Source organism: Naegleria fowleri, assembly GCF_008403515.1.
Source record: "Naegleria fowleri strain ATCC 30894 chromosome Unknown tig19, whole genome shotgun sequence".
In the NCBI taxonomy this organism is placed as follows: domain Eukaryota; phylum Heterolobosea; class Eutetramitea; order Acrasida; family Naegleriidae; genus Naegleria; species Naegleria fowleri.
Genome location: NW_025407951.1, coordinates 343,114 through 368,201, shown reverse-complemented (window position 1 = coordinate 368,201; position 25,088 = coordinate 343,114). Strand labels below are relative to the sequence as shown.

Below are 25,088 nucleotides of genomic sequence, written 5' to 3'. Positions count from 1 at the left end.
TGCACCTTATTCTACAATCGAACACGTGTGTCATCAGCAATGTATTCGCATTCCAACTTGACAACGTGTTATGTGCCAGCTCAGTTGTAATTTGAATACCTCACCGAAGGATAAGGATGACGGTGGAGGTGTTGAAGGAGAACTTCAATCTACAATAGCGCTTTCATTGCATAGCGTCTTAAGCAGAGATTTTTTGCAAGCTTTGTTGTTCCAGAAGTGGCAATCAACGCCAACTTTGTTCCTTAAGGCGCTATTGTAAATTTTACCCAAGGCGCTATTGTAGATTTAAAAAATTTGTGATGGACCAACAGGAACCTCCTTCCCCTCAACAACAGGGTCAAAGCGATGAAAATCCGAATATCAGTAGTACCACAAGTAGCCCAAACAACAGCCCAAACTGGCTTTTGAAAAAACGACCTTCCCCTGTTTTCAATTCTGTAGAGCAAACAACGAATGAAATATCGTACAATGAAGAACAGCAAGATGAAAATCAAACAGATAAGGAAGATTTAATTAGAGAATTGCAACAAGAGGCTTCTTTAGCAAAAGAACAACTCGCCACCACTGTTGAACAAATGAATTCTCTTTCCGAAAAGCTAGCTGATTCATTGGAAGACATACTCAAAGGAGATATCGCGTTGAAGCAAGCAACAACAGATCTAGAAAGTAAAAAAGAAGAGCTACGACATTTTTCTCATATTATTTCAGAGAAAGAAGAACGTATAGAATCATTAAACCGGGAATTGTGTCAGGCAAAAACTGAGATTGAGAGCCTCAACCATGAACTTTCTATCAACTCTGAAAATCTACGAGTTTGTACAGAACAAGCAAGACAAAACAACCATCAAGTAGAAAGTCTCAGTTTGCAATTATCTTCAACAACAGAAGAATTGAATAGAGCTATCAACACAGTCAATGTAAAAACACAGGAAGTTGAAAGGGTTAAATCTCAAATTGAAGACGTCTCTAGTCAATTAATCAAAAAAACGCAGGAGCTTGAAGAATCAACAAATCAACTCCACGGTACAACTCAGGCACTCGAAACTCTCAGAGAAAATATGTACCGTCTTGAAAATACTTGTCAAGAAACAACAATAACTCTCAACAGTACAGTCCTTGAGTTAGAAGTACAACGCGAACTTGTTAGTGCATTAACAAAGAATCTTGGCGTTAAGGAGGACGAATTGGCGAGCACTGCCTTGGAATTGGGCGAGTACAAAGAAAGATATTCAATGACTCAATGTTCTTTAGAAAACGCCACACATGAACTTTCAGAAACTCAAGAGCAGTTCAAAATCACCTCCGATCGTTTATCTCAACTACAGCAAGATCTAGAAGCAACATCCTCTAATCTTTCAAATGCTCTTTGCGAGTTAGAGGTTACAAAGGATAATCTAAAGCAAACATCTCTACAAATTGAGTTGAGGCAAAAGGAGTTAGAACATACCTCTTCAGAATTATTCAATGCTAATATGCAACTTCAACAAGCATCAAATGAGGTGGCAAGAATGACAGAAAAATATAATGAAACCAAGAATGAGCTCACAGATACGACAGCACAGCTTACACTAACAAAAGAACAACTGAGTCAATCCATGAATGAACTGGAGACAACTTCCAAGCAGTTGAATGACACACTCAGCGAGTTGGAATTTACTAAAGAAGAACTCGCAAGAACCAATTCGACTCATAACGAGTTGGCCATGTCAAACACTGAATTAGAAGAAACAAAACGAAAATTATTGGAAGCATTAGCAACTGCGGAAAACTATTCTATTGAAATTTCGCAAAAGGTCGAACAACTGTCTAACACGCAAGATGTTCTCAACAACACTTTGAAATCGTTATCAGAAACAGAAGAAAAGTTCAACAACACTGTCGAAGAACTAAGGAAATCTGAAGAAAAATTCGAACTCACTGCCAAGGAGTTGCAAGAAACAAAAGATGAACTTTGTTCTACCAAAGTAGATCTTGACCAAACAAAGCATCAGCTTTCAACAACCACCGAACACCTTGCCTTAACAAGATCAGATCTAGCAAATTTAACGAAAAATCTTGAGTCAGTAAGCAATGAACTTAAACAATCAAACTACACCCTTTCTTTAACCACTGAAATGTTGAAATCTACAAAAGAAGCTCTAGACTCAACTAGGACAAATTTAGACTCCACAAAGGTCGCTCTTGCCGAATCACAAGAACTGCTCAGAATAACAAAAAAAGAATTAAAATCTAAAACAAGCGATTTGGATCGAACAACAAGAGAGTTGAACGATACAAAAAACACTCTCCAAAATACAAGAGAGCATTATGAACAATGCACGCAAAATTTAGAGTCAACTACACAGACGCTTGTTCAGTGCCAACAAAAGCTACAAGACACCCAAGATAGCCTCGATGCGGCTAAGAATGACTTGTCTAGCATTAATGATGAACTAAAAAGCACTCAATCTGAACTTGGTATGGTCAAAGAAGAAAAAGAAATATTACTCAAAGATTTAGAACAAACAACCGAGCGTTTACACATCAAAACTGAAGAGCTCATGACCACGTCCAATGCTCTTCAATCTACTCACGCATCATTAACGTTGAAAAACGAAGAGCTTCAAACAATGCAAAAAATACTTGATGCTACAAATACAGAGCTCTCAAATACAAAGAAAGAGCTACTAATGTGCAAATCAAGCCTTAAGCTTGTAAGCACAAATCTCACCAATGCAAAAAGCATGATAGAAAGCACAAAACAAGAGCTTGCACAAGCCAATAATTCTTTGAAGTCAACTACCGAAGCTCTGGATATTACCACACGACAACTTAGTGAGTCTATCGAATCCCACAATCTTACTCGAAATGAGCTATCAATTACACATGAAGCTCTTATTGAAACCAAAGAAAAGTTGGAAAAAACTACATTTGAGTTGTCCCAAACAAAAGATTTACTTACGGAAACACAACTCGCTTTTGAAAAAACAATGGAGGAGAAAATTTTGTTGTCAGAAGCTCACAACACCACAAAGGATGAGCTTGATTCATCAAAGAAAACTTTAGAAGAGACGAAATTACTTTTAGAACAAACGTATTTGGAGCTTTCTAGAGTGAATGAAGTGTTAAACGCCACTAAAGAGAAATTGACTTTGAAAGAGAAAGAATTGCAAGAGTCTATTGAAGCCCATAATGCCACAAAGAATGAACTGCTTCTAACCCAAAACATTCTTGCTGAAACCAAAGTTGAATTGAACGGAAAATCAGAAGAGTTGGGTCGGACAGAATTGGCAGTAGAAAAGTTCAAGGAAGATTTAAATGCCTTAATTGAACGGAATAATAATACCGAAAGTGAGCTGAAAATTACCAAGGCCCATCTTTCGGAGTGCTTGAGCGGATGGGAAAAAACAAAGATGGAACTATCCCACGTGAATGAATTATTAGCTAAATATCAAGATCATCTTGACCAATCATCGAGAGATTTAGCTCAAACACATGAGGCTCATACCGCAACAAGAAACGAGCTTGAAGAAACAAAGTGTGTATTGTTAGAAACGAAAGATAACTTGAGAATTTCTCAAGAAAAGATTGAAGAAATTACAAAGTTTCTACAAGAATCTGCAGAATCACACTACGCTACTAAAAGTGAACTTCTGAACATTACTGAATTACTGACACAAACCAATAATTCTCTTAAAGAGAAGACCGAAGAATTGCATCAAACGACTAAACTTCTCGAGAGAACCAAATCAGATTTCATGGATGTTGTAGAGACTCTTGAACGGTCAAAAAGTGAATCTGAAAGCTTGAGACGCCAGTTGGACGATGCACTTAAAGGTTGGGAGTTGACCAAGTCGGAATTTTCTCGAACAAACGAAACCTTAAAAATAATTTCAACATTGCTAAATGATAGCCAAGAAAAATTAGACTCTACCACACGAGAGCTGCATCACTCAGTGGAAGCTCATAACATCACAAAATCTGAGCTTGCTGTTACAAAAAAACATCTCTTAGATACAAAAGAAAATTTAGAACAAACACAGAACGAACTCGCAAACACTAACGCAAGTTTGACCAATACCAAACTTGAGTTAAATGTAGCTTGTCAAAATCTTGGAGAAACAATGAGTACTTTGTTGAAAACAGAAGAAAAACTCGAGAATACAAAGAAAGCTTTGGAAAAGACAGATATAGACCTCGAAAAAAGATCGGAAGAGGTGTTAACTTTATTGGATGCGAAGACAGAGCTCGAGAGTGAGCTAGAACAATCGAAATCTCTTGTACGTTCCAAAGAAGCAGAAATTTTAGATCTTTCTGAGACTCTCAAAAATATGACTGAAAAAACTGACTATCTTACGTTGGAACTGAAGAATACAACTTTAGCTTTGCAAGAATCCACTGATAAGCTACAACAAACACGTTTAGAACTTTCTGAGACAAGAAATGAGCTCCATCAAACAAAGGACACTCTTGATGCAACTTCAAACAATCTTGAACGCCAGCTAGTAGTAACTTCTGAAAAAAATCAAACAATCCTTCAACAAGAATCTACTATTCACGAGCTACAATTAAAAATAGAATTACTTGACGACGAATTGAAACACTCAAAATTGACTATTCAAACAATGGAAGAACAGTCATCTGCGCAACGGAATTTGTTGCTTGAAAGAGAACAAGCTATTGAAAATCTCGAAACAGAAAGATCACAACTTAAAAATATGCTGGCACAGCACGAGAATACCATATCCTCATTACAGTCGTTGCTATCAGAAAGAGATGCGATTATTAAGGATCAGACAGAGGATATTAATTTAAGAATTGAAAACTTCAATGCACTACAACAAGAAAATAATCTTAAAGACCAAGAAAACGAAAAATTAGTTCAAGAGCTCAACCACCTGCGCTCAGTTTGTGAGGATAAAAAACTGCAATTAGCGAATGCACAGGTGGTCATCAACAACTGGGTTACAGAAAATATTTCTCAAGCCAACACTATTGAAGAATTACGTGATTTAGTCAAAAAAAAGGAAGAAGAACTTTACTCTTTGCAACTATCAACAAATTCAATTTTGAATGAACGCAAAGAAGAGATAAATTTGCTGGATGTTAAACTAAAAGAGGCGAACACAAGCATAACAACCTTAACCGAAAAAGATCAAGAGAATATGCTTCAAATTCGGCAACTCTGGGACAAGATTAAAGAAAGAGATTTACAGATTGAGAACCAAACTCGTGATATTATTCGGTTAGAAGAAGAGCGAAGACAGTCTGAATTTAAATATAGAAAAGAAATTGAGCTATTAAACAAGATTATAATTGATCTTGAGCATTCAGCAAAGGAGAGCGAAAAAGATATCTTCCAAATCAAACAGATCAATAACGATCTCAATCAAAAGAATATTGCCTTAGAGTTGGAGTCCAAACAAATCAAAAATCAATTCCAATCTAAGCAAAAGAAGATCGAAGAGCTGACAACCAAGTTGCAAATTGAGTTAAAGAGAAATGAACGGAACGAAAAACAAAAATCCAACCTTGTACGAAGTCTTAGAGATCGAACATTGAACATGACCACAAATTTAGATCAAAAGAACAACTTACTGTTACAAGATTTAACTCAAAAGATAGAAGAATTGCAACAAAAGTATGAGGAGGTTGTTGAGCAGAGAAACGAGTTAAAAAAAGTGTGTCATGCCTTACAAGCAAACAGGAAGGACCTAGAAACAAATAATTTTCCTCCCAGAATTGCTAAAAACACTCTCAAGTTAAAAGGATCACAAAAAAACCACACAACAGCATGTACTTCTAACAATCATCAATAAAGTATCGACAATGTTTTGTACCATCTTACAATTAAAAAATGGGCAAACGTAAAGACAAGTCGCATAAATCGTCATCAAAGAAAGTAAAATACGATTACGAAGAAGAGGAAACAACAATCCTACCGCTCTCTTCTATGCTTGACAGTCTCTTGTCAATGTATCCCGATGATTCAGATCAGTTGAAGAATTTATTTGAAGATTTAGATGATGGATGTTTGGTTAATATTTGTGAAATTGAAGATCGATCTGTTCGAAATATTCTCGAAGATATGTTTAGCTCTCATTTCAAACTCCGGAAAGACAAAGAGACAAAAGAATATTACAAATCATCATCGTCGCCATCATCACTCGTTGAAATTTTTGATAAATATTTACAGGAAAATCAATTACAACATGGCTCAAAACCAAAATCATTACTCGAGGCACACCTGATTGAAAAAGCAAATAGTAAATCTGAAATTGAACGAAGAGATTTGGAAAGTAAAGGATTTTTGACATGGAATAGAGATAGAGATATGGAAAACCCAACAACTGCTGTGGATAGAAAACGACTTTTGGATGTAGCCAATAATGCATCTAAATTTTCACAAAAATTTACATCAAGGATGGAGACAAAATTCCTCTAATGCAATGAATCAATTCTTTTTTTCTCGCTTTTCTCTTTTGATGGTGTCCGCCAGCATATTTGCAATTTCAGAAAGTCTCTTATTTAACATTCCACCACTGCCATTGGTACTTCCTCCCAAAAGTGGAATGCTGTAAGAAAATTGGACTAAATTTTCTTTGGGTTTTTTGAGAAGTATATCAGAGGTCACATTCATAATTGGATCATAGAATAGCGGAGGAAGATCGTCAGTACCAGTCATGATTGATTTCTTTGATGGTTTGCTTTTAGAGTTGCTCGATCCTTTTTTTCTTAATTTTATATTTTATCTTACAAATTATGATCTTTAAATTACGTACTTTGGATTTAGCATTTTCTGTGAGATATTTGATGTATTGTTGATAAACATGGATTCTAATTTTTCACATTCTTCCATCCAACATTCTTGCTCAAACTTTTCTAATTCTTCCATTTCATCTCTCGTTATTTCCTGTGCAAACTGATAGGAAACGTAATAAACCATTTGATTGACAAGAAATGCAATTTCGTACAGCTCCGAGTTTACATCCCCCGAAAAATCTCCATCAATTGGCTCTTCTAGAATCACATACGTTTCGTCTTTTGCCTCTCCCACTTGCAACAAATCATATCGTTTCGTAGAAGTGACAGAATAAAACGGACTTCTCGGAATTGTTTTTTTTAATAAGGATAACGAAGTTCTATTGGAACGAGCTGCAAGTAATTGTTGTTGTTGAAGCTGTTGTTGTTGTTGTAAGAGTAATTGTTGTTTGATCAAGGAACTCATTCGGAATGGATTCAATTTTTTGAAAAACCAAAATTGTAAAAAATTGGCGGAATCATCCTTCACCATAATTGTTCAATAATTTTATTTCATGAGAGAGGAAGATGAGGATGTCTGAAAGGAGCTGCTATTCCTTGTGAGTGATTGAATGAAATCCGACGATTCTTGCTGATTGGAGTTTGATGTTTTCAATTTCAAATACTTTCCAACCGATCGGTCGTGGGTGGCATCTCCTCGTTGTATCGTATCCTTCTTGTTCAATCCAGATGGATTTGAAAACCAATGACCGAATTGTTGTGAGTCATGGCCATGTTCTGAAGTGTTGTTCTCCGAGTTTCTCATTCCACTCGTTGCAGCACTCTTTGAGAAGTCAATGTTGATCACTTGTTGACTCTCTGCCAATTCTCGTTGTATTTTTGCATCCTCAGCGAATGGACTGTAGAACACACTTGTTTTTTCAATAACAATGTCTTCAAGAGGTCGATCTTCCTCGTCAGTTTTGATCTTTTCAATATGTTCTAAAACTTTAGATCCTCCAACTAGTCTTCCAAAAACTGTGTGTTTGTTATCCAAATGTGGTACAGCCTTGAATGTAATAAAGAATTGACTGGAATTGGTGTTTGGTCCTCGATTGGCCATGCTTAATACTCCAAAACCATCATGACGAAGCTTGCCTGAAATCTCATCTTTAAAATCACTATTCCAAATACTTTTTCCTCCTCTTCCGGTACCTGTTGGATCTCCTCCTTGAATCATAAACCCTTTAATGAGTCTATGAAATTTAACACCATCATAATATTTTCTGTTGCATAATTCAATGAAATTATCACAAGTTTGTGGACACAAGTACGGATACAATTCAAAATTCAAGTCTCCGAAATTTGTGTGTAGAGAAACATATGCTTTCTTGTCTTTAAATTGTTTCTTAATTCTGTCATATTGTGCAGTTTTATCCTTCCAATATTGTTCATTGATCTTTTCAGATTCGTGACTTTTAGTTCTAACATTCATTACAGAAGAGGTGAGTGAAGAAGCTTTTGTGTCGCTACTTAATATTCCAAAGCTTTGCTCACCACCTCTAAGAGGATTACTTTTCAGCTCTTGTTCTTCCTCATTGCTCTCTAACTTTTTCTTTTTTCGTCTTTCCATTTCTTCTAAAACTTTTGAAGTTGAACTATTTAAGTTGATATACTCTGAGACTTTTTCTAAATTAGACGAATCTTCTGATGCTCTTCTCTTTTTTTCTTCTTGAATTTTTTTTTCTGCTTGATGATGCATTGTTGTGATGTCTCTTGGATTCTTTGGATCTTGAATTGTAATTATATCATCTTTTGTAAATTCCTCATTTGTAAGCACGTCATGCATTACGTCACCCTCTGTTAAATTCAAATTCTCAATACCGTTCCAAGAATATACATTTCCAGTCTTGGCAATTGCAACAATATGAGATTGTTCAGTGAAAATTCTATTTGTAGCAGGACAATAAGGTTTTCCTTCTTCATTCATTTTAATATGTAATCGTATTAAATCATTCATTTCTAATGGCTCTCCAGTAATTGGATGAATATGATGTTTCCGAATCCATGGTAAAATATTTAAAATATCAAACATGTACCCATCACGTGTAGCAACTGGTTCACCAGTGATTGGTTGAGATGTTAAGCAGCAATGATAGAAGGGAAGTGATTTTCCGATTTTGCGTTCAACCTCTGATGCTTTCCGTCGAGAGGCTAACTCCGACGATCGAACATACAAATGGCCATGTTTCTTGGAGTGTGAGGGCATTTTTTTTGAATAAATTGACCGATCCCACTTGGGGTCAATCACACTTTCAATAAAATTTTTTTTGAATAATATTTTATATTTTTATATTGAATGTCGATTTATTATTAGAGTGTAGTTATTGTGTTTACAAGATAGACATGTCGCCTTCAATCAATCGAGATGGTGTGTGGAACTTGCCTACTGCATCTTCTTGGAACATCACCTTTTTCATTGGTGGTGAATGAAGAAGAAATTAGCTTTATTGTTGTACACAATTACTTCTTAAGCTTTGAGGCAAAGTTTGGAAGTAAACTTAGAATAATGTCCACTGTAATGAAAGTGAGAGAAATCATGAGAGTGTTCATCATCATGACGACACGATGAGACATGCCATAGTCCATGAGATAAGAGAAAATTAAGCATGCTGCAACTTGACACTTACCCATTGGTTCAGCTTCCTTCTTTGTAACAAGATCAAACTCAAAAACAAACAAACAAAAATGCTGTTGTAAGAAAATTAATTTCACACAATGAATCATAATAATTCATGCAGCAAACAACAAACCTTGAATGCAGTATTCAAGTGAGCTTCCTCTCCCAACTTTTTAACTTCTTCGAAATGGGAATGATAAATATGGGCATAGACTCTGAACAATCGTTTGAAAATTTGTTTAACTTCACTCTTGAAATTTGCTGGGAATGGAACATCAGGTGATGGTGGGAACAATGATTCATTGTTAATCCTAGCTTCAATCCAACCCATCAAAAACTCCATGTATTCAGGAGCTGAGACACGAATTGGTTTTGTGATATTATCCTCAGGATTCATCCACAAATATTCAAATTCTGATTTTTGAATGTGAATTCACATGAATGGGTTTGATAATGTCATTCATAAAATGTTGTTGTCAATAAGATCATGATGATCAAATATTGATATCATATATGAAAATTGTCGTCAAATATTGTTGATTGAATATTCAGATTGTTGAGTATTTCTCACCGCACACGCACACACTTACCAGCACCAGCTGACATGACTGGACATGAAGAAGCAGTACAAAACTCTGAAATACTTCCATACAATAAATTGGTGGTGTTGAAGAAATCGACAGCTGAATCATGATGGAATAGTTCTATCCATACAATATGGTTTTGCTCTTTTTACTTACTATGAACAGCTGCAGTATAAAATGTTGATGTTTTGGAGGAACATTGGGCATACAAATAGTAGAGAATAAGTAGATGATAGAGCATTCGCGAACAGATATATCAAGCGAACAGACCTATATAAATTTACATACCGAGCCAATCATTCAATTCTTCTCCTTGTGGAAGTTTAACGGCTTGACTCAAATCACCACTTCCAAGAGTAGCTGTTATTACGATGATGGATTGGACATCAACCATCACCCGATTTAAAAATCATCATCAGTCCAATCATCATCATCATCAGTAATATAGTATAATGATCATAGAGTAATATATTATTAAAAGAAGTAAGAATTACAATCTATCCATCGTTGATCAACATCATTATCGTCATACCTTTCGCTAATTTATGTAATTCCTTTCTCTTTCCTCCATGTGATTTCTTTGGACGAAAAGTGTTGCTATTCTTGTTTCCGCTGTTGTGTTGATCAAAGAAGAACAAAGATGTAAATATATTGTGAAATAGGGTGATGAAATTTTCGATAACGATGATCATCCCTTCGTTCGTGAAGAGAGAGATCCAAACAAACAACGTACAATATTCCCAGGATTGGCATATTTTTGTGTGATGGATAATTTGAGTGATTGAGAGAGTTGAAATTTTGACAAGCTTCTTCTTGTTGTTTTCATTTGAAATGAGAATAGTTTAATCTATAATGGTTGGTGACACATTCGAAAATGTGTAGCTCTTAGTACAAAGGAAATCCTTGATCTACGTTCTTTCGCCATGAATTAACTCCACCATCAATATTCTTTACATTGGTAAATCCAACGTCAAGAAGAGTTTTGGTGGCAGAAACTGAAGAAATCCCTCGTCTACAAATGACAAAGATTGGATAATCATTAGGTGTTGTTGCAGAATTGTTAGAATTCTTTGAAATTTCGTCTCTAATCCTTTGAATGGATTCTTCCTTACTTAATTGCTTGAGTGGAATATTGATAGCGTGAGGGAGAGCAGCAATATCGTATTGAATTCTTTCTCTAACATCAAGTAAAATGTGATTCTTTGGATTTTTCTTTAACAATGATTCATATTCTTGGGCTGTGATTCTATTTTCGGGTCTCAGCAAGTCTGCAGGTTGTGACGCTACCTTATCTGCACACACCAGAGACGTTCCTTCCGGTATTAAACTTGTTATTGTAGGAATATCGCCACACACCTTACAACATGATTGTCTTCCTCTTATCTTTACAGTCCTAAACGAGCAAGTTTTAGCATTAAACAAAAGCATTTTCTGTACTAAAATTTCACAATTATTCTTCACAGATTCCTCATCGTCCATTTGCATTAATAATTTCTGAGCCTCAAGTGCTTGAAGACATCCTATTATTCCTGGTACTACACCAAGAACGCCTCCATCAGAACAACTGGTTACTGTTGCTGGTGGAGGAGGATCCGGATACAAACATCTATAACATGGGCCTTTAACATTCTTATTCCTGTAATTATATATTGTTAATTGTCCTTCGAACTTTACAGCACTTCCGCTCACAAGTGGCTTTCCTGCCAATACACACGCATCATTCACTAAATATCTAGTGGTGACGTTGTCACTACAGTCCATAATTACATCATATTGTTTGACTAATTCTAATCCATTCAATTCCGAGAAGGGTTGATTGTAACATTCAATTTTCACATTTTCGTTTAAAAGTTTACAAGACATTTTTGCAGATAATGTTTTAAGCATTCCAGTACGGTGTTCATTGTGAATGATTTGTCTATGAAGATTACTAGTATCTACAACATCGAAATCCACAAATCCTAATTTTCCAACACCTGCTGCAGCAAGAAAAAGGGCAGCAGGCGAACCTAGGCCTCCAGCACCAACCAACAAAATGCTTCCATTACATAATTTAGCCTGTCTCTTCACACCAATTTCTGGAAGTAGTAAATGTCTACTGAATCTAGCAATTTGATCATTATTCAATTCCTTGTTCAGTTCATTGTAGAGATATGGAAGCTTTTCTTTTAAAAGTTCAGTATTGTTGTTGCCATCCTCATATTGATCTTCTTCCTTGATGATTTGATGTTGTTCATGATTCATTTCCAATCCCGATGCTTTTGCCATTAACTTTTCTTCCAACTCCCTCACTTTCTCCCGCAACCATTTGTTCTCTTCTTCGAGTCTCTTCAAGGCTCCTGAATCTTGACTCATTTTTTTTGAGTTCAATTTCAAAAATCCAACAATTCAACAAACCATCACCAAGACACTAAATTCGAGAGAGCGATATTCCCGGCTGCAAAGGTGTGATGATAAAGATTTGTGAGAGAAATCGAAACTAAGGAGTGGTGTGGAGCATTCCACTCTTCATCGAATTAGCAAATGATGACTCGTTTAAAAATAGGTGAACAATCTCTGAATCTTTCTGTGATTACAACGTAAACGCTAGACAGTAACTGATGAAAAATATCGAATATCATGCAATTGATTTTTAATTTTCCTTTGAGAAGAACGCGATGATTCTTATTTGAACTTTCATCTTTAATTTTCCGGTTATGGATTTTAAAAAAATGCAACACCAACAACACAACATGAAGGCTATTTATTCTCTGGTGCAATTCATTCGGCTCTGCACGCTCGTGTTTGCCATTTGTTTTTATTGTGGTATCATGACGATCGGATTGATACTTTTAACTCCTTTGAAATATTTTGGATTTGGAGATTTGGTTTTTAAGATTTATTGTATGTGGGCTGGTAGAGGATATTGGACGTTTATATTTGTATTGGAACAATTGGATCAGGTTGAATTGGTTTGGTATGGTGATAAAATTCCAAAATATGAGAATAGTATTTGTATCTCAAATCACGTAGCAGATACAGATTTTATAGTGATTCAAACATTCGGAATGAGAAAAGGAATGCTCGGACATACAAAATTCATGATGAAGGAAATTATCAAGTAGGTAAAGAATACATGAGAACAATATTAATCCATACCAAACTCCATAACTCATTAATTTATTTTTTTTCATTATTCTTACCTTTTTATAACAGATATGTTCCTGGTGTTGGATGGGGATGTTATTTATTAAATCACATTATGATGTCTCGTAACTGGACAAGAGACAAAGACTCTATCGCTAAAGTTTTCGGAAATATCAAGAGTCACAAAATACCTGTTTGGATTATTTCATTCCTGGAAGGAACAAGATTTACACCTCAAAAGTTAGAAGCTTGTAAAAAATTCTGTGAAAAAAAAGGAATTAAGCCTACCGAATGTGTATTGACTCCAAGAGTGAAAGGATTCAAAGCAACAGTTTCTAATTTTGCAGATTCTCATATTCAATATGTTTATGATTTTACTATTGCTTACGAAGATGGACCTGTATCAATTATGGATCTGATGAGAAAACCATTTAAAGGAAAAAGAATTCACATTCACGTGCGACGTATTCCAATCAAGGACATTCCTTATGATGACGATGAAAAGATTGAGAAATGGGTCTATGATTGTTTTTACAGAAAAGATGAAATGCTAAAAGAATTCCAAAAAACAAAGTCTTTTGGTGAAGTTGTGCACGAACCATATAATTATGAAGATTTCATCACAGAACCTCTGAAAAGAATGTCAAAGCTTTAATGTAACATAAACAACCTTTAAATTATTTGAATGATTCGTCTCAATCATTTACTTCTTCTTTCTTCTTCTTCGTTGATCATCAAAGTATGGATTACTGAGAATATCTTGAGCTTGAGGTCTTGACAAGTTATCCTTTTCCAACATGGATAAGGTAATGTCAATCAATTGTGGAGAGTATTCTTGACCTTCTTGCAATTTGGTTCTCAACCATTCTTTAACAGCAGCAGGTTCCTTGGCCATATAAATATTACTGATCGATGTGAAAGTATCCTTTGTCATAATTTGATAGATGGCCACTCCCAAACTGTAAATATCTGTGTTGGCATAATATTTACCACCCAAACCAAGCTCAGGTGACATGAATAATGGAGTACCTGCATAGGAATTGTTCATCGAGTTGTTGCTTTGAGCTTTTGCTAAACCAAAGTCTGCCAATACAATTTGAATATTGTCCTCATCTAATTCCTTAATGAAAATATTGCTTGGTTTCACATCACGGTGAATAAGTTTCATTCTACAGTGAATGTAATCAAGTGCATCACACATTTGATAAATCACTTGTTTGATAATCTTCTCTGAGCAATGGAATTCAGCTGCTGTCAATTTGCTTAAATCACCATGTTCATAAAAGTCCATATCAATGACGAGAATATTTCCCTTATCCACAAAGAAATCATTCACTTTGAGAATGTTTGGATGTTCAATATTCATCAATTGAGTACCTTCTTTCATCATGGTATTCAATTCTTCCATATTTGTGAATTTAATAACTTTGAGAGCTTTCATCTTGTTATTTCTTGTGTCTTCTGCTTTGAAGACTGAACCAAATGCACCTTGTCCAATTCTAATAAAGTTTTTATAACGTGACATGGGATCAAATCCAGTTCCTGACGATCCAGCAGAACTTCCTTGACTCAATGGTTTGAAATTCACACTCTCATCGGATGGGAAGAATGAAGCATCGAGTCCACTATCATTTCCTAATTCAATTTGAATGGTTCTCGAAGTTGGAACACTTTCGAGTTGACTTTGAGCCTTCTTTCGACGATACACGATAAATACAATGACACCAATCACCACAAGAATCACTGTAAAGATCAACACTAATAAAATTGGAACTACAATGGCTGCAATGATTCCTGAATTATCTGTACTATTAGGAGAAGTGGTTGGCTTATTCGTTCGTTGAGATTGCTCTGGTTGAGGTATATTCATCACAGAGAATGAAGTTAAATGAGTGGTGGCACACATCAAGTTGTAAGTAATGAGACCAGACTCGTTCTTTAAAATTGTGAAATTTGAAGATAAACCATCGTATTTCCATTGATTTGAGACAGAATCAAAATAGAAACATGTTAAATTGAGAGAAGTACCCATTGAAGAAGTATTTTGCATAAAGGTCACTCCATTAAAGTACAATGTAATTGGAGAGGAGAGAGAGAGGTCTTTCACACTCAACACACTACTATCCTTCCTGGATAAAACAGAGAGAGAAACCACAGGACTCAAGATGGAATTTTCATTGGGTGGAGTGCTGACGGAAGAGAGAATATCAATGGCTGTAGTACTCGATGTCAATCCATTTCGTATCATTTGTGAATCAAAATTGGTGGGAAATTGAATAAGAACTGAATTGGATAGAGAGATTTTCTTTCCATTGAGTAGATTAAATTGTGAAACACTTTCAAAAAGTGCTGAACCACTTGATAATTGAAGTGGAATTGAGGGAGTGGATGAATTTCCGGACATTGAGTTCACTTTTCGGGCTAGATTAGCTACTGAGATTAACAATTTGGTAAAGTCTACAGATTTTGTGCTCCAAATGCCAAACAAGTCCACAATTTCAGTGACTTGACTATTATCCAACAGCAATGATTTTGTTGCACTTGAACAAAAGCGATCTGAATGTTTTCCAGCAGCATTCAAGAAATAATTCAACCAATTGTAAATATTTGTGACTTGTGAATCAATAGTCGATGGAGATTGAGCATAAAGCATTGTGTAAATATTTCTTAAAGGTGTAAGAACTAATTGGAGAATCTTTTCATCCACATTAACACCAAGTTCAGGAATACCATTCAATACATTAATCATGTCAATCAACAAAGTAGCAAGAGCATCAGAGGTTGTCTTAGTGATGGTTCCTTGAGATCGTTGACTCATCGAGTATTGAAGTAATGAAAATAGAGAAGATACTGTTACAGCACTGTCTATTCTCAGAGTTTCATTTCCTCTCCAACCATTGAAACTATAACGGACATAATTCAAAGTATTTGTGAGGGATAAATCTTGAGCAAGTGTGGAAGGTAAATTCAATGAAAGTGATTGTTGAAATTTTGCAATCGATCCATTAGTATTGATAAGAGTGACAGAGACTGTAATTCCATTTGGTGAGTAAGGTAATCGAGCAATGATCCATCGTTTAGGAGTGTTCGAAAGAACCACCATTCGTTTGATATTAGAATTGGAAAAAACTTCCATCAAATAACTCGAAACACTCTCTACAGTGTGAGTACAATAAATGACAAATTGGCTTTCATAGGCAATCATTTTAGAAGATGGATCATAAATTTCACAATGGAATCTTGGTTTAGCATCAATTCGAGTTGAAACTCTTGCATAGGAAGCTCCATCTTGATTGGATGCAGACACCCCAAACACATAGGTTGTTTCAGCTTGTAAATATGAAGCAGGAATGATCAATTTGCTCACTACATTGTTGGTGCCATAGATTACTTCATTAAAAGTATTTTGTGAAATAAAAGTGCTGATCGATGCATTACTGGTCAGGTTATTTGATGTCAATCTCAATAATCCACTTTGTAAAGTCCAAGCCACGTTATTGCATGCACTTTGTGAAGTAATTGTTGCAGTTAACACTAAATTTCTGCCATAGGGTGAGATTGCTGGTACGGTATTTATGTTAATATCTGGAATTGTGATGGTCGAATTTAACACAGTCAGTGTTCCAACAAATGTACCTGTCACATTCATATTGTCATTTCTACTGCTATCTCCAACAATCATCATGGATAGAGCAACCTTGTATTCACCAGGGCCCAAAGATCCAGCTGCAATTTGTAATGAGGAACTTGTTTGAGAAATAATTTCAGTATTCAGCGATAGATCCTTCACACTCCATTGATAGCTCAATGTTGATGTTTCTGGTGTGAAATTAGAGATATATGGATCGATCATGTTCACTCCAATTGTAATATTACTTTGTTGAGAATAGGATTTTTCAACATTGGTCATCACTAGATTAATCTTATCATATGCCTTATAGGAGACCTTAATTGAGCTACTAGTTGGAACAGTAGCAAGACCAATGACAAGAAATTCTCCATTATAGGTTGAAGCAAATACACTTGAAGTTGATGGTTGATAGTTGACAATTCGAATCATTTGAGCCTTTTCATAAGAAGATGACAATGTTGCAAATGCATCAAGAAAAGCATAACTCATGGAGCTGCTTGCACCATTTGGAGCAACCTCAAGAATACATGATTCTCCCACACAATCCAAAAATCTGTTTTGATCAATGATCGTTGTGTCACTCAATATGTTATAGGAAGGATAGGTCACTTTTGCATACACTACAGAATAAGGTCGAGTAGAAAAAGCAGTAGAAAGTCCATTATTTCCCTGTAATGCTAATGGAAGTTGTCTATAATAAACAGAGCCTGAGAATTCGGAAAATAGACTACTTGGAATAATGATAATAGGTTTGTTGGCTAAATTGGAGAGGTAATTCTGAACACCAGTCACACATTGTGTGGCCACTTGAGTTGAAGAGTCTGAAGAATAACACATCCAAGAAAGTGACATGTTTCTGAATCCCTGATAAGTATTATTTGATGAAGCTCTAACCACAATATCCAACCCAGAAGGATACGAAGAAAGGGCAAGATCTAGAGTAACACCATATTGTGAATTTTGTTTCATTGTATTAGCCGCTGTAGTATCTACCCGTAAAGTAATGTTATAGGGTGTTAATCTTAAAAGATTCATGTTATCAATCAAATGTCCATAACCAAGATTGATTTTAAATTCTGAACTATCCCATTTGCATTCCACATTATTAGTGTCTCCCAACAAGGAAATGTCTTCTGGGAATAGTTCCAAACAAGTCTTTGAAGAGAAGCTAGGAGCAAGAGATGTTATAGACTTCTTACTTGAATAAATCACAGAAGTTGATCCATCCAATTGCACTCCATGGTATTGACAAGTATTTCCAACAAATCCATCGTAACAAGTACACTTGTCTAACTCATAACATTTTCCTTGTGAAGAGCAAACAGAGAGATCAATACTTGAAATACCAAAACAAGAGGTCACATTACATGTATTTGTGCCATATCCAGGATAACATTGACAAGAGTCTGGACCTATGCAAGTACCATGTTTGCTGCAAACTTCTGAACTGTTTGATAGTAATCCAAAACAAATTGAATATTGACAGGATTCGCCTCCAAATCCAGCGTTGCATGTGCATTTGTCTGTGGAGTCACATCTACCTCGTCCATTACAGACATCCTTTTCATCAGATTGTTTACCAAAGCAGAGAGGATTGTTGCAATTGGTTCCATTTCTTCCAGGTTGGCATACACAAGCATCTGGTGCTACACATGTACCGAATGAGGAACAAACGTTGGGGTCATTGTATGAGATACCAGAGCAATTATAATATTGACATTGATCTCCATAATATTTTCCTGATTTTGGCCCATTGTTACCTTTGAGAATTATTTCATATGACATAATATCATTGTACAATGATAATGACATTGATTGTTAAAATGCTTGTGGCACACAAACCAACACCTGAAAACTTACATGAACAAACATTTGGTGCAATACATGTACCATTGCCTGAGCATGCATTATTAGTGTCTGTGTTCACAATTCCATAGCATTTGAATTGATCACAATATTGTCCAAAATAACCTGAAGTTGTACAGGTACAATTATTAGGACCAGTGCATTTTCCTTTTCCATTGCAAACACTTGAGCTATTGAATAGAATGTTATTGCAGTAGTAAATTTCACAATTCGTTCCACTATATCCTGATTTGCATGAGCATGTATCTGGTGCTACACATGTACCGAATGAGGAACAAACGTTGGGGTCATTGTATGAGATACCAGAGCAATTATAATATTGACATTGATCTCCATAATATTTTCCTGATTTTGGCCCATTATTGCCTTTGATAGTTATTTTAAATGATGTGAAAATGATAATGTCGTTGATTGTTAATATCATTGTACAATACATGTACCATAATGACATTGATTGTTAAAAATCTTTTGACATACAAAACCAACACCTGAAAACTTACATGAACAAACATTTGGTGCAATACATGTACCATTGCCTGAGCATGCATTATTAGTGTCTGTGTTCACAATTCCATAGCATTTGAATTGATCACAATATTGTCCAAAATAACCTGAAGTTGTACAGGTACAATTATTAGGACCAGTGCATTTTCCTTTTCCATTGCAAACACTTGAGCTATTGGAGAGAATGTTATTGCAGTAGTAAATTTCACAATTCGTTCCACTATATCCTGATTTGCATGAGCATGTATCTGGTGCTGTACAAGTTCCGTTTCCATTACAAACAGAGGATGAGTTAAATTGAATGCCGTTGCAATAATATAGTTCACAGTTACTTCCATAATAACCAGGATTACAAGTACAATTGTTGTAGGACGAGCAAGTTCCATGTCCAGAACAAACACCTGAAGTGTTTGAATTCACAACTCCATAACAGTAATAAGTTTGACAATTATTTCCACTGTAATTGGGGTTGCAACTGCAATTATTTGGAGCGTAACAACTACCTCTTCCTGAACAAACTCGTGTGTCGTTAAAGACAATTCCATAACAATCATATAAGGCACACTCTGGAGAATAGTATCCTGAACGGCAAGTACATTGATTAGGATCCGTACATGTACCATTTCCGCTACAAACAGTTGGGTCAGCACTATTCTTTCCATAACAGATCGCTAAACATTTGGAATAGTCAGAAGACAAGACGTATGACTTGGTATCAGCACAAGTGATGATAAGTCTTCGTAATACTTGGTTATTAGTGTCAGTGATCAGGAATTCTGGCTTTGAACCATGGAAAGACATATCCGTAGGATAGTTAAATAATGGCCCATTGACATCAAGATAACCAGGTGCACCTTGAACCCCATTACCTGCAACCCTGGTGATTATTCCATTTGCATCTACTTTTCTAATTGCATGATTGTGTCGATCTACAATATAAACTTCTTTCGAAGCATAGTTATAAGTAACACCTTGTGGAAACCTTAAAAGAGCGGAGGTGGCTGGACCGCCGTCACCACTGAATCCTGGTTGCCCGAGTGTTCCAGCAAAAATGGTCAAAGTGCCATTCGCATACAATTTTCGAATGACATGGTTCTCGGTGTCAGCAATAAATAAATCTCCATCGGGTGTGAGAGTGAGTCCCAATGGAAAGTTTAATCCTGATGCCACCACGACACTGGTATTGTTTTGTCTGGTCCATTTAATGACCTGACTTCTTCCTCCATCACAAATAAAGACCACCGAGTCATCTTTTGTGGCAGCAACACCGTTCATACCTTTTTTAAACGGAACAGGTGCAGCTTGATAAACGAACGAGACCATACCTGTGGTTAAATCGTATTGTCTCACCACATAGTTATACGAATCTGCGATATAAACATACCGTGTACCAGCAGCGAGTTGTGTGGGATCATAATATTTAGCCGATAATGCAGGGACATTGTCAACAGCATCACCAGCCCCATTACCAGTGAATACTTTCTTCACAAGCGTGGTTGGATCAATTTGATAGACATAGCCAACGACACTTATCAAGTATTGTCCATTGGTAGGATGAACAACAGCACCATAAAGTGTGCTCTCCAAATTGGTCATTACATTTGAAACTTGATAGGAAACGTCTATGACACCTGCTCCTCTGACACAGTAATCCGATGATGTCCAATAGATGATGAAAATCAAAGAGATCATCAAACGGAACCACACCCGATGATGATATGCTTGTGGATTCGTCATTTTCTGAAGCGACAAAGGTCAATAGGTTTTGAGGGTGGTGACGTGCAAGAGTGTGCAAGCGTGTGCGTGCAGATTCGTGTGTGTGTCAAGTCAGTAGTGACGGTGATGATCACAAACAAACAGTCCAGTGCGCCAGAGTTGTTGAAAAGTCAAATTTTTTTAGTGTGGTGATAGGAGTGACAGTTCTGAAAAGAGGAAGTCCTTTAGCCGAATCAAAACAGATCATTTGCAAGTTTTAAACTGAAACGCATTCGCTCCAACTTCGTCGAAGAGATAAACAATTAATTATAATCGTTAGAAAATCTAACGTTAAGCTTTGGAACTCCCTGTAATCACCATGACTATCCCATTCTCTGCTTGCAAGGAGAATAGCGAGTTGTTGCTTTTTCTTCAAATCGAAACTTTCACGCTTGGGCAATTTTATTAATTCCAACTCACCTCAAAGCATCATCAACCTCATGACCCATCTCTTTCGATATAACAAAATCATCTCCTCCAAAACTACAAGCACGCCGTAACCACATTTTTTAAATCTTCCTTGTTGCAAGGCTTCAGCAAGACCTTATCAATAATTCCACTCTCAATATCCTCCGAGTAATCAGAAAAGCCATCTCCTGTGAGAAGGACAATAGTGGGAGAAGATGTTTCATGTTTGTTTGAACCATACAATCTTCGAATTTCTTTCGCTGCTAAAAGACCATTCATATTTGGCATATTGAGATCAGTAATGATCAAACGATGATACTTTGGATTGAATTTGTCTATTAATTGCTGACCATCGCATACAGCCTCAGCCTCATACCCAACATTCTTCAACAAGCGGATAAGGACCATTCGATTGATTGCATTGTCTTCTGCCAGTAGAATTTGAGGGTGGTAACCTGTCGAGCTGTTTCTTCGATTATTCTCCTTCACGGCACTCATGTATTTCTCTACATAGGTCGTTTGAATTTCCATTTGTCTCGATAAATTGGAGTCCACACTTTGAGGAGAAATACTACTGCTGAGTCTGCGAGACCCTCTACAACCACTACTACCACAACGTTGTACACCATCAACAGAGGTGGTTATTGCTGCTGGAGATGATTCATTCTCTGCAATGGCTCTTACCTCTTCTTCCTTCTCTCTCACGTCGTCGTTGTTCAATTCGTTGTGCTGATCACTGTTCAGAGAAAATCTGCTCAATGGATGAGTCTTACCGTGGCTACCTTCTCTGTGAGCGTTGACGACCACTTGGAAGGGAACTAGTAAGGTAAATGTACTTCCTTTTCCCACTTGAGATTGAACAGAGATCTTTCCTCCCATCAAGGAAATATTGCTTCTCACATTGCTCAATCCGAGTCCTGTTCCTGGAATTCCGCAATTACTGAAACTATTCAGCTGGACAAATGGTTGAAAGAGCATATTCAGGTATTGTGGTTCAATACCCTTTCCATGATCAATGACTTTAAACTCAAACCATTGTCGGGAGAGTGGTGGCTGTCCCTTTTGAGTTGATTCGCCAACAAAACCATTGTTGTTGACATTCCTTGAAGGTTTGGTGCTGATTCCACATTTCAAAGTGATGGTCTGTCCTTTTTTGGATGCTTTTGCAGCATTGCTTAGAAGATTGATCAAACATTGTTGAAGACTTGAAGGAGCGCCATGAACCCACAAATTCTCAATGTCTTCACTCATTTCCAGTTCAGCTTGTACTTTGAGTGGTTTACAGTAACCTTTGATAATCGAATGAATGGATCGTAAACAGGAAGCTAAATCGAAAGTTGTATCCGATTGGGACTGACGACGATTTGAAGGTTGTTGAGTCATGTTCTCTGTCCTTGCAAAATGCAATATATCCTCAATCACACTCAAAATCATGCCATTCGAACACTCGACATTTTCGATCAACTCTTTTTGCTCGTTATCCAAGTGAGTGTCCTTAATCAACTCAATGCTTCCAAGACTCGAGAGACATACGGTACGAAACTCATGAGAAATGTTTGAAATGAACTTTTCTCGTGTGTGCAAGGCATTCGACAATTGTTCACTTGTTGTGCTTAGTTGCTCCACTTTTCTGTTGAGACATTCCGTGAATGAAACAATGTAGAGAGAAAAGATCATGATGGAGAGAATGCATGGGAAACATTCCGTAATCAGAGGCATACACTCATTGTACATGTATGTTGATCCTTCCACGATGGACCATATTCTTGAAGAGAACAAGAGTGACCACATTGAAACCAAAATTCGATACAAAATGCATGCTAGATAGTGAGTCACGAAATAGGAAGGAACAATGATCCTCCACAAAGAGTCATTCATTCTCGATGTGCTTCCAATAATCATGAGCTTCAAAGGAAGTAATAATGTCATGGGTGTTTTAAAAAAGTAAAATCGTACTGTGAAAAGAGTCAGACATAAAACCACCTTGACATGTTGTAAATTGGAAGTGGTCAACTCGTCTGAGGAACAGAGTAGACGAACGAGAAATCTTTTTACACTGAGAGAAAGTGCATTGAGGTAGGAGAATCTATTGACAACTCCTTTGAATATGTCAACACTAAACGAGTATCCAGTAAACATGGTTAACAACAGCAACAAAGTGTTGACAATTCCATGGTTCAACAAGGAATGAGAACCCACAAGAACATAATCTAACAGAACACCATATTTTACAAGAATGAGTTGCACATTCAATATTTCCTTCCATTTTCTGGTATTTGGAAGATTAGAAAATTCAGAAAAATCCTTCTCAAATTTTTGGCATTCAGTCATGGAGGATCTTCGTTGAGTCTCTGCACTATTCCTTACATATCTGATGTATGAAGTTGTGTCTGTGAATGATGATGATGATGACGAAGGTTGTGTGTGGTTGTTGTTGATGTTTTTACTATTTGTGGCCATTGCATTGCTGGGATGAGCATTCGTCGACGACGAGTCGTGATGATCCATTGAGCATGCAAAACGTTTTTTTAAAAGTGCGACTCCAAAGAGCAGATTTCGAACGTTGTTAATGATCAATTCTTGTGCACGAATGGATACTTCTTTATAACACCTAGCCTGGCTTGTAAAATCAAAACGGGAATTGACGCTTGCATCCACTTCCAAGACAATAAGGAGGATCTTTGTTCCAAAGCTATTTTTGATACAAACGCTCATTGTAAATAAACAGACTGATCCATTAAGGGAAGGTGGATAGTAACCGCAATGTGTTATCCTATCGTTGATGAGTGAGGTACAAACATGTTAATGATTCTTAAAAGGTATTTAAAGACGAAAGGTGCGACAGAAGGGTTTTTAGTCTTCAACAAATTATCTAAATGAAACGATCGCTTAAAAAGGTTATTTGCATTCGTTTGCGTTCTTCCTTACTATTCATTAGAATCTACTCCAACGATTCAACTAGGTATACAAACAAGTATATAGAAATGATTAAGATTGGGCATGATGATTCGTCATCACATGGATGTTCTTTATTGTTGAAAACTGGCAACAGGAAGGTGTACAACTCCTACTTGAACTTCCAATGTCTGTATTCTGAAAAACATGCCAAGCTTTCAGTCTGTAAATATCTTTTTGTTTCTCCTAGGCTTTGAATATAGTTATGACTTTCCCATTGTGTAAGTTTCTTTTCAATTTCGCTGTCAGTGCTTTCTTCATCAAAAATTGTTTCTTTTCCTTCTCGTTCTAGTTTTTTAAGTGTTCTAAACATGTGATCAATTCCAATGAAGATCACATTTCGTTGTAATATTAAGGGTCATGAAAGTGAACCAAATTCAAAGGGTTATATTTCCAAGTGATGTTGCTTCAAGTACTCTTTCACTTACTTTTTCACAACATGAGCAGGTTTAGACTCACACCAAGCCTCAAATTTCTCTTTTTGATGAGCTGCTTTAAGATTGTTTTTAGATTCCTCTTTGGCTCTCATAAATTCATCCAACTCGTGTTGCTTACTCTTCACATCCATTTTGGAGACCATTTCTCCATCGGAAGTGAATATTCCCTTGTTCCATCTTCGTTTGGCTCGATGTGGTACATGATCGGCTGCGTCCACAACATTCTTTCCTGTTTGCGAGACAACATCCCGAACACTCTTTCTGAATACTCTCTTAGAATAGACACGACTCTTGGTGGTGGAGTATTCATCGCTGTCGTAGGTACTTGTTCCAATGTTCTTTTTACTTCGTGCCATGATTCAATCTTTTTTTAAAAATTCTATTAATAATATACAATATTTGGATGGAAATGATAGTGGTGA

The 25,088-nt window shown here is 36.4% G+C and overlaps 9 protein-coding genes across 9 annotated transcripts; 3 read left to right on the top strand and 6 right to left on the bottom strand.

Moving 5' to 3' along the window:
- Positions 1-299: 299 nt before the first annotated feature.
- On the top strand, positions 300-5,798 carry FDP41_013530 (uncharacterized protein; the record flags this gene model as incomplete). The annotated part of the gene is made up of 1 exon (XM_044704171.1): positions 300-5,798. The coding sequence occupies one exon, from the start codon at positions 300-302 to the stop codon at positions 5,796-5,798; it is 5,499 nt and encodes a 1,832-aa protein (XP_044565029.1).
- Positions 5,799-5,836: 38 nt separating this feature from the next.
- On the top strand, positions 5,837-6,424 carry FDP41_013529 (uncharacterized protein; the record flags this gene model as incomplete). The annotated part of the gene is made up of 1 exon (XM_044704169.1): positions 5,837-6,424. The coding sequence occupies one exon, from the start codon at positions 5,837-5,839 to the stop codon at positions 6,422-6,424; it is 588 nt and encodes a 195-aa protein (XP_044565028.1).
- A 9-nt stretch (positions 6,425-6,433) lies between these two features.
- FDP41_013528 (uncharacterized protein) lies at positions 6,434-7,207 on the bottom strand (the record flags this gene model as incomplete). The annotated part of the gene is made up of 2 exons (XM_044704168.1): positions 6,434-6,713; positions 6,762-7,207. 2 exons carry the CDS (start codon positions 7,205-7,207, stop codon positions 6,434-6,436), a joined length of 726 nt encoding a protein of 241 aa, XP_044565027.1.
- Positions 7,208-7,288: 81 nt separating this feature from the next.
- FDP41_013527 (uncharacterized protein) lies at positions 7,289-8,989 on the bottom strand (the record flags this gene model as incomplete). The annotated part of the gene is made up of 1 exon (XM_044704167.1): positions 7,289-8,989. The coding sequence occupies one exon, from the start codon at positions 8,987-8,989 to the stop codon at positions 7,289-7,291; it is 1,701 nt and encodes a 566-aa protein (XP_044565026.1).
- A 254-nt stretch (positions 8,990-9,243) lies between these two features.
- Positions 9,244-10,737, bottom strand: FDP41_013526 (uncharacterized protein; the record flags this gene model as incomplete). Its single annotated transcript, XM_044704166.1, has 8 exons — positions 9,244-9,296; positions 9,411-9,471; positions 9,534-9,814; positions 9,991-10,083; positions 10,141-10,149; positions 10,273-10,344; positions 10,517-10,596; positions 10,718-10,737. 8 exons carry the CDS (start codon positions 10,735-10,737, stop codon positions 9,244-9,246), a joined length of 669 nt encoding a protein of 222 aa, XP_044565025.1.
- Positions 10,738-10,869: 132 nt separating this feature from the next.
- Positions 10,870-12,339, bottom strand: FDP41_013525 (uncharacterized protein; the record flags this gene model as incomplete). The annotated part of the gene is made up of 1 exon (XM_044704165.1): positions 10,870-12,339. The coding sequence occupies one exon, from the start codon at positions 12,337-12,339 to the stop codon at positions 10,870-10,872; it is 1,470 nt and encodes a 489-aa protein (XP_044565024.1).
- Positions 12,340-12,695: 356 nt separating this feature from the next.
- On the top strand, positions 12,696-13,765 carry FDP41_013524 (uncharacterized protein; the record flags this gene model as incomplete). The annotated part of the gene is made up of 2 exons (XM_044704164.1): positions 12,696-13,084; positions 13,180-13,765. 2 exons carry the CDS (start codon positions 12,696-12,698, stop codon positions 13,763-13,765), a joined length of 975 nt encoding a protein of 324 aa, XP_044565023.1.
- A 48-nt stretch (positions 13,766-13,813) lies between these two features.
- Positions 13,814-20,848, bottom strand: FDP41_013523 (uncharacterized protein; the record flags this gene model as incomplete). The annotated part of the gene is made up of 3 exons (XM_044704163.1): positions 13,814-18,501; positions 18,602-18,973; positions 19,108-20,848. The coding sequence occupies 3 exons, from the start codon at positions 20,846-20,848 to the stop codon at positions 13,814-13,816; spliced, it is 6,801 nt and encodes a 2,266-aa protein (XP_044565022.1).
- Positions 20,849-21,349: 501 nt separating this feature from the next.
- FDP41_013522 (uncharacterized protein) lies at positions 21,350-25,022 on the bottom strand (the record flags this gene model as incomplete). The annotated part of the gene is made up of 3 exons (XM_044704162.1): positions 21,350-24,047; positions 24,346-24,534; positions 24,658-25,022. The coding sequence occupies 3 exons, from the start codon at positions 25,020-25,022 to the stop codon at positions 21,350-21,352; spliced, it is 3,252 nt and encodes a 1,083-aa protein (XP_044565021.1).
- Positions 25,023-25,088: the final 66 nt, after the last annotated feature.